Source organism: Bacillus rossius, chromosome 16 (assembly GCF_032445375.1).
Source record: "Bacillus rossius redtenbacheri isolate Brsri chromosome 16, Brsri_v3, whole genome shotgun sequence".
Lineage (NCBI taxonomy): Eukaryota > Metazoa > Arthropoda > Insecta > Phasmatodea > Bacillidae > Bacillus > Bacillus rossius.
In genome coordinates this window covers 42,612,374-42,621,797 of record NC_086343.1, presented here as the reverse complement: position 1 = coordinate 42,621,797, position 9,424 = coordinate 42,612,374, and the positions used below count along the sequence as shown (strand labels likewise).

Here is a 9,424-nt window from a genome sequence, read left to right as displayed (position 1 = left end):
CAAGGAGAAGGAAGTCCGTCCTTCCTGTTAGTGCTTCTTAGATATCTCAGAGATTATTTGAAAAAAAAAATTATTTTTTTTATTTTCCACCTGATAAAAATATTACAAGTTTTGATTAAGTAGCAGAAATTCACTAATTAAATATAACCTTAAATAAATTAACATGACTCATTACATAGAAAAAATCCTTCATGAAGAGATCAATTGCTCATCTGTAACCAGAAGCACTTGCAGAAAACCATCAAAATATTGCCAAGTATAATCAGGAGCACACGGAGAAAACTATCATAATATTGTCAAGAATAAACGGGAGCACACGGAGAAATCCACCATAATATTGACAAGAATAATCAGGAGCACACGGAGAAAACTACCATAATATTGTCAAGAATAAACGGGAGCACACGGAGAAAACCATCAAAATATTGACAAGAATATTCAGGAGCACACGGAGAAAACCGCCGCAAGTATTCTTTGATATCATAAAATTTCAGGAAAAAAATAATACTAAAAAATAAAAATAAATTAATAAAAAATTTGAAAAAAAAATAAAATAAAAAAATACATAAAAAAATTAATAAAAAAACACAACAAATTCAAAAACTGATTCTGGCTTGGACTAGAACTCTATCTTTGCTCAACGATGACAAGTTCACAAGCTAGCATAATCAGTTTTAGAATTTGTTGTGTATGTATATAAGCGAGTCCTAGACAGCAGGACGCTCAGTTTGTTTCTGACGACAGCGGTGTAAGGATCACCTAGTTTGTTTCTTCTGGTGCATAAGTCGTGTCAATTAGCTGTTCTTGAGACCTCGATGGCATCTTTACCGTCTTTAACGTTGAACTCGGAGGTTGTACCATCGACTATGGAACCTTGACGACAGCTACGACGGAGAAGGAGCAGATCCCGTGTGCACCGACGATGTCAACATTGGAGGAGATTTCAACAGACGTGATACCACCATCATCCGAAGTTTCATCGTCAGCAATGGATTCTTCAACTAATGAAGAGCGTACATTGCGTCAGTGCAAATACTGTGACGCATCATTTACTATCACCTCAAATGCTCGCAGACATGAAAGAAGCAGTTGTTCTAATAATGTTAAAAGAATACAATTTCAGTGCAATAAGTGCAAAAAACTAATTTCACGTCTTGATAGCTTACATCTTCATTATGTAAAATGCTCCGAGAAAGTTAAGTGTGAGTATAATGAACATGGTTCTTGTTTTGACTCATGTGTTGTACCGACTGATGAGTCTATATAAGTGAGACCCTGGTGATATGGACTTCAGTCCGTCTCTGGCTGAGGTAATGAACGGATCGGATAAACATTTAAAGTCATGTAAAAGGCTTAGTCCGTACAATAAGAAGACTGTTTGAAACGTGGAATCCAAAAGGCTTTGGTAATTTGTCAGTGTTTTTTTTTTGTACTTGTAGTAGTGTATTGAATTTATGTAATAAATTTTTTTAAAAGAACTTGTGGTGTTTTTATTTTCTCATACCTGTCGCTTTTGTGGTATTTTTTTAAATTAAAGTTGTTTTGTATCGTACAGGGATCGAACCAAGGACCTTAGTCGATCCAATCAATCATTTATGGATTACAAATTTATTTAATGAATTTTGAACTTTTTCCCGAATCTCTAGAATTAAAATTACGAATTTCCAATATGGTGGTCTTGATGTCTGATAGGATGATGGTAGTAGAGGATTTAGAGTCCCTTTAAATATGTTGAACATGGTTTATTGCAATTATTATTTTTTACATAAAATTAAACATTATTGCATCGTTCGGGTATCGAACCAAGAACAGGAGCGGGTCGAATCGTATGTAAGTTAATGAGTGATTTATTTAATGAATTTTGGAACTTTTCCCGAATTTCTAGCTAAATAATTACGGATTTTCAAGATGGCGGCCGAATTTCAAGATGGCGGGTGTCACAGTAATAAATGATTACTGCACTCTAGCCGGTAAGAATTAAACTAACATGTCATCAGCGCACTCTAGCCGACGATACAATGATGATAGCTTCCAGCATCGAAGACAAGATGGTGGACATGACGTCATACTAGGTGACAATATATATGCTTTGAAATAAGTGGTGGGAGTCAGTATGCCAGCACCCACCACAGGGGAGGGATCGGTCGCAATTTTTTTTTGCGCTCGTCGGGTTCGAACCCAGGACTCCGAGCTCCGTTTCGTTAATGTATGATTTTTAAATATTTTTCATTAAATTTTTATTAAGTGAATTTTTTTATAAATTTTAATTTTTTTTTTCATTAAAATCGGATAGTAAATAAAAAAGTTAAAGATGGCGACCGTAACGGAAATTGCAACGGTGACGTCATTATCCAAGATGACATATTCCATGATGACGTGAGGCTTATCGGAGGCTGTCGACATGGATGCTTAAGCCTACATATGGACATTTCTAGCCGCCGGGATATTTAAGGACTAAAAACGAGACATTTTCCCTCGAAACGGGAATTTTTCCCTCGAAAAGAGAAATTTTTAATTTGTGGAATTTTTTAAAAAATTTTGGCGGAATTTTTTTTCACAGAAATGTAAATTTTGACGAATTTTGAGGAATTTTGGGCAATTTTTGCCCAATTTTGAGGGTCAAAGGTCAAGGTCAAACTTGTCCCGTTACGATATGTCCCGTTACACTCCTCCAAGATGGCCGCCGTGACGTCACAATCCAATATGGCGGACACCGGCTCAGGCTCCACACCCTGCACCCTGTCCCCGGATGCCCTATTATATACTACTATTGTCTAAAAAGGGCCGGCCCATTCTCTTAATAATGTAATTATAAATCCATGTTATATATATATTTTTTAATCAACTTATAAAATATTACGTGAAAATAATCAAAAGTAAAATAAAAACAGAGGTACTAATATCTAGACGAAATCATTGTTTTTCCTTCTGAAAACAAAAGATCCACTAGTTACCCCCAGTCAGCAGGAGAGTGAATTGTAACAAAGTTATAACATAACTTGGGTTTACTCAGTTATGACTGAGGTGTGTAACAACAGGCAGAACATAAATTTAAAATAGAAAATATAAAACATGTACGTACATTGCAGGGCACAGCCAACAAGTACCAGACAAACACTTGAGTACACTCACTTGTGCCATGTTACATCGGACTGTTACTGCCCTTGTGTTATTAAAGAGAGGCTTATTTTCATTTGATAAAAGCCCTGGACAATGTCTTGAGTGGGCGACGTACACTCAGAGCTGGGCAGTATCGAAAATACAAGTATTTGAAATACGTATTTTTGATACTTTTGGTTATTTTGTATTTTGTATCAGTACAAAGTTATGTCTCAGTATTTTATATTTTGTATCGAAAATACTTTTGAAATGTATTTACTGTATTTTGTATTTTATAAAATACAAAATACATTGCATACTTGCATTTATAAAATATCTCATTTATTTGCTGGATATTTTAATTTTGGAAATTAGGATTGGCTATTTATTTGCAATCTGGCACTAGTGAGTGATATCATTGTAAAGGTACATATTAGTTGAACAGAAACTGTATCACAGAATTTACAAATTGCTGTCTTATCACGTATGTTCATGAAGCTGAGTTAATGTTCATTTATGTCGATGACAGTCTTACGACATCTAAACATCCACTGATTCTTCCTCAACATTTGAGATGCGCATCTCATACACTAAATCTCGTTGCAACAACAAATATCAATAAGGCCATTGAAAGCAATCCATCAATTTCAAGGATTCGTCACCCAACATTGGCCAAGTGTTCTACTTTATGGAATGCCTCAGGCCGACCAAAATCGGCTGAAATAATAGTTTCTATCCTAGGACATAAACTTAGTTATCCTTGTGTTATCAGATGGAATTCTATGTACGATTCTATCTGCCAGATTATACAATTTCAAGAAAAATTACCAGAAGTTTTTGAATCACTAAAATTGAAATGCACCATTAAAGAAACTGAGCTTGAATATCTAAGAGAGTATATAGACATATTTAGCCCTCTTGCTGCTGCTCTTGACCGCGTACAGGGAGATGACTGCTATTATGGCCAATTACTACCAACGCTTTTTACATTGGTTAAAAAGTTTGAAGAACTATAACTCCAAAATTCCAGATTTGGTGCACCTCTTTTGCAAGCTATGAAGACATCAGTTTTGAAAAGATTTCAGAAATATTTTGAATTAACTTCAGAGGTAAATGAAGCCATTATTGTAACATGTGCACATCCATACTTCAAATTGCGTTGGTTACCTGCAACTGCAACTAATGAAAGCACGAGGAAACGGATCCAAGAGGTTCTAACAATGGCTGCAAAGGACATAAACGCACTGAGAGATGACAAGAAGAACAGTTACACACCAGCAGAATATGATTGGTTTGCATTCGATGTCAATACAAATAATGAATCAAGTGTTGCACAAACAAACAAAATTGAACTTGAGTTATTACAATACTTACAAGATAAGGCTACCCACACGAGTATGCTAGATGGTTATCTTGTGGTGCGAAAGCTTTTCTTACGATATAATACAAGTTTAACCTCTAGTGGTCCTGTTGAAAGGTTGTTTTCATTTGCAGGTATAATACACAACCATAAACGCCACAGCTTGAGTGACACAATGTTTGAGAGACTGGTTTGTCTTAAAGGGAATTCGTCCTTCGTTGCTCATAAAAATGTTGCATTATTTTGTTATTTCATCTGTATTTTAAAATACTATTTTGTATTTTGTATCTAAACTACATTTTATTTTGAGTATTTTGTAACTGTATTTTTAATAAATGTACACAGGTATTTTGTAATTTGTATTTCAAATACATTTTCAAAGTATTTTGCCCAGTTCTGCGTACACTACAGTTACGTAGAGGTCAACAAGGGAGAAACATTAAAAAAAAAGAAACTTACTTCTCACAAGAGGAAGTACAAAATGGATCATATTTGAAAAAATTAAATCGAAGAGGTTTATTGTTAATTATACTTTTCATTATTATCTTTTGATAGTTTAAAGGATTACAAAAATTACACACAGCAAATTTACTGGGGCCACAGCCGTAAAAACTTATCGATTATAAATAGATTATTAATTTTTCCTGGAATATAAATTTAACATATTTCTTTGACATAATCAAGCTTTCACAAAAAACTATCATAAGTAATTTAACTAGGATACTTTACGGTCGAACATTTGTTAGCCCAACCAGTGTGGGACTATGTATAATTTAGGTAACTATTTCTGATTTAACAATATCTGATATTGGTGACAGTTCATTGGCGGTGACTATAAGCGAGGAGAAGAGGTGTTGGCTCCAATGTTAGCTGGTTTGAGATACGCGTGGTATTCATGTCCATTCAATGAAGGAAAGATGTAAATTTAGTTGAATTTAGTTAAGGTCTTGACCCGGAGAAAAACCCGAACTCTTGCGCCATCTATTGAACAACACTGAAACCAAACGAAAAAGGAGGTCCAGTGTTCAATAAAAGAAAATAAAGGTGACAAGAAACAGGGATCATGAAATCAGGGCAAAAGTTAAGTAGCAAGTTAACTATAGGTGAAAAGGCGAACAATTTCCCACTTACCATTCTGGAGGTGGAATGATGAAAATCACTCTCTCTAAAGATGCACTAGTGTTTGTGGGAGCCATGCGCGGCTCATACTACCCGATTACCTAGTATACAGAACTACGCGAAAATCTAACTAGAAAATAACTAAACTACGGATCACTCCCGGACTCCCTGGTATCACACCCCTTCAGCTAGTCGCTGCGAGACTGGTGCGCGAAAGTGGTCGCGGGTGAGAACCACCGAAAAGAAACGACCACAGTGACAACAGAAACACCAATCAATTTATCCCTTCAGGCTGCATTTAGTTAAAACTCGCGCATGGGGCCCGAATGGGCTTGTCTGGAGCTGCTAACCTAAGCTGAGCTCTGGGAAGAAGGCTGCCCTGGGAGGACGCTGAGAAGAGCGCTCTCGGTCACGAAGCCGCATTCTTTGGCCTGAGGTGGGAAGAAAAATGATGGCTTATACTTGGCTGGCGAAATCACACCAGGCTCTCGGTTGCGGCAGTGTGAATACATAGCGAGACTCTAGTAGGAAAGATTTTATCAGGTTGAGCAATGGAGAAGTCGGCGATACGCCCGGCACACACATGCATGAAGAACAGTTTGTTCACGTGGTTTAACTAGCATAAAAAGTAAGATGAAAACAAATTTGAAATACCCAAGCAGCCAGGCAACCGCGCTTAATGGTTACGACGACCTTGCCAAGGCTAGTCGATTATTTTTAGAAAGCATTGATTACTTATTTAAAAACTGGTTTAATATTCTGTAATTCAAATGTAAATAGTTCTCTTCAATTTCGCTATATTATGTCCAATGATTTTTTTAGTATTCTTTTTAAAGTAAACTAATATTGATTAAAAAAACACATTAAAAGTTTATAATATTAGAGGTTTGACTTCATCGATGATATTCAGTCATCCAGTAATGCATTACCATGACGTATGGAACAATTTAAGCATCATTTGCCAAACAACACTGGAACAGACACAGTGGTAACACAATAGAAACAGGAAATACAACACACTGTTTTCTGATTCTACACTAAAAATAAACTATTTTCTTACCAACATGTTCATTAAATACCACATATGTCTTTGATCTACACCAACGAGTTCTTACTTACTCCTTGAGAGAAATGTCCTAAGTGAGATTATCAATATTTTTTTATGTTATAATGTTCTACTCGTCGATGTAAGTTGCGTAGATTTCCTGGTGAGTATCTATTGGGTTGGGACTCTTTGAAATGGCCACTTTCAGCATACTTTATGGCAATTATGTCAGGAGACTGTACACACCAGTTCATTCTGTTGATGTTTCTTCATTGAAGAAACCGATGTTCTGCTATAGTTTTATGAGGATTAGCATGAAGTGACTTCTGACATGTAGACTGTAGGTGCTTACGATGGTCTGCAAAATCTTTATATTGTATAGAGGATCAGTCAATATACCATAGATTGAAATTAATGACATCCACCAAACCACCATTATAACCGCCTACAACATTACACTTCTTCCAGGAAATAGATGAACTACTATACTGCTGGTGTCGTTCAGAGGGTCGTCATAAACCCGTACATTTGGAGTCAGGATGTGAACCTTCACGTATTCTCATCAGTAAAAATGGCTTTATTCCGTTTTCAATGAACCAAACTTGACTGGATGAAGCCCATGTCCAATAACAGATCCCACTGATTCAGTGCAAATGTTCTAGTTGGCATTTAAGAACGAAAACCCAGCTGACACAGTTTGACTCCGTTTAATCGGAGATAAGTAAACGTATTGCTCCAGATAAGTCTTAACCGAGAACACTGGTAATAAATGATTGCTGCCTGCGGACCACCACTTGAAGGAAACAATCTTGACGAGGTATTGTAAGACAAGGAGGACCATTACACAGCTTATCAAAGACTTTTCCTGTGTCCTTTACTTTCACGACCCCTTAACCAAGCTGATTTATAAAACATGATACCATTCAAGCAACATGTTATTGTTTATGGCCAACTGACAGGGAAGTCACTGCCTAAATCCTGTCTTAACTTTGGTATTTGTCAATATGGTTAGTCAGAGCCAATCTAAACACAAACGGAGCAGAGCTGATAATGGTGTCGGAGAATGCATATTATACAAGTACACAAACAAACGGCATCCCAGTCGGTCATACTATCGTCCAAGTGGGTGTTTCTGGAGGTTAAATGAATGAGGCATTGAATGTATCAGACTTCACATTATGACAGTATTGCAAACATATTTTCAAGAGTAAAGTTTCCTCATTCATGTTGAAATATTAAATGTAGTTCAAGCCTTTAGCTGAGAAAAAGGTAGCATGCACTAAAGATGAAACACACGTATGTTCCAGGCCACCTTCTACCAACAGCTGGGCTCGAATGGCTCGTTCGAGTCGCCGGAGCCGGAGCCGCAGTACTACCGCGCCCTGGGACAGGACCCGCCCAAGGCGCCGAGGGCCAAGAGCAAGGGCGGCCCAGGGGCGCTGCTGGCGACTCAGCGGCACCCACCTCGACAGTCCAGCTCGTGCACGGACTGCGGCAGGCAGTTCCCCTCGGCGCGCAGCCTCGCGGCGCATGCGCGGACACATCACCACCTGGAGGAGCCGTCCGTGAAGCGCGAGCCAGGTGGTGACGAGGCTTTGAGCGAGCAGGAGTCACCAGGCGCCGCGGAGAAGCCGTCCTCGGGCGACGAGGTGCCAGCGGCCCCTGGTGGCGACCCCCGCACCACCCAGGACCACCAGGGCCACCACTGAGAGGTGCGAGCCAGGTGGTGACGAGGCTTTGAGCGAGCAGGAGTCACCAGGCGCCGCGGAGAAGCCGTCCTCGGGCGACGAGGTGCCAGCGGCCCCTGGTGGCGACCCCCGCACCACCCAGGACCACCAGGGCCACCACTGAGAGGTGCGAGCCAGGTGGTGACGAGGCTGTGAGCGAGCAGGAGTCACCAGGCGCCGCGGAGAAGCCGTCCTCGGGCGACGAGGTGCCAGCGGCCACTGGCGGCGACCCCCGCACCACCCAGGACCACCAGGGCCACCACTGAGAGGTGCGAGCCAGGTGGTGACGAGGCTTTGAGCGAGCAGGAGTCACCAGGCGCCGCGGAGAAGCCGTCCTCGGGCGACGAGGTGCCAGCGGCCCCTGGTGGCGACCCCCGCACCACCCAGGACCACCAGGGCCACCACTGAGAGGTGCGAGCCAGGTGGTGACGAGGCTTTGAGCGAGCAGGAGTCACCAGGCGCCGCGGAGAAGCCGTCCTCGGGCGACGAGGTGCCAGCGGCCACTGGCAGCGACCCCCGCACCACCCAGGACCACCAGGGCCACCACTGAGAGGTGCGAGCCAGGTGGTGACGAGGCTTTGAGCGAGCAGGAGTCACCAGGCGCCGCGGAGAAGCCGTCCTCGGGCGACGAGGTGCCAGCGGCCCCTGGTGGCGACCCCCGCACCACCCAGGACCACCAGGGCCACCACTGAGAGGTGCGAGCCAGGTGGTGACGAGGCTTTGAGCGAGCAGGAGTCACCAGGCGCCGCGGAGAAGCCGTCCTCGGGCGACGAGGTGCCAGCGGCCACTGGCAGCGACCCCCGCACCACCCAGGACCACCAGGGCCACCACTGAGAGGTGCGAGCCAGGTGGTGACGAGGCTTTGAGCGAGCAGGAGTCACCAGGCGCCGCGGAGAAGCCGTCCTCGGGCGACGAGGTGCCAGCGGCCCCTGGTGGCGACCCCCGCACCACCCAGGACCACCAGGGCCACCACTGAGAGGTGCGAGCCAGGTGGTGACGAGGCTTTGAGCGAGCAGGAGTCACCAGGCGCCGCGGAGAAGCCGTCCTCGGGCGACGAGGTGCCAGCGGCCACTG

General features: G+C 41.9%; 1 protein-coding gene across 1 annotated transcript in view; it reads right to left on the bottom strand.

Moving 5' to 3' along the window:
- Positions 1–8,375: 8,375 nt before the first annotated feature.
- The window catches only part of LOC134539898 (mucin-1-like), a 63,149-nt gene continuing 62,100 nt past the window's right edge, over positions 8,376–9,424 (bottom strand). Inside the window, exons 6-9 of the mRNA XM_063382247.1 lie at positions 9,299–9,421; positions 8,948–9,137; positions 8,664–8,827; positions 8,376–8,569 (exon numbers count right to left, since the gene is read on the bottom strand). Of these exons, the coding sequence (XP_063238317.1) occupies positions 8,376–8,569; positions 8,664–8,827; positions 8,948–9,137; positions 9,299–9,421 (671 nt within the window). The remainder of the gene's footprint in view (positions 8,570–8,663; positions 8,828–8,947; positions 9,138–9,298; positions 9,422–9,424) is intronic.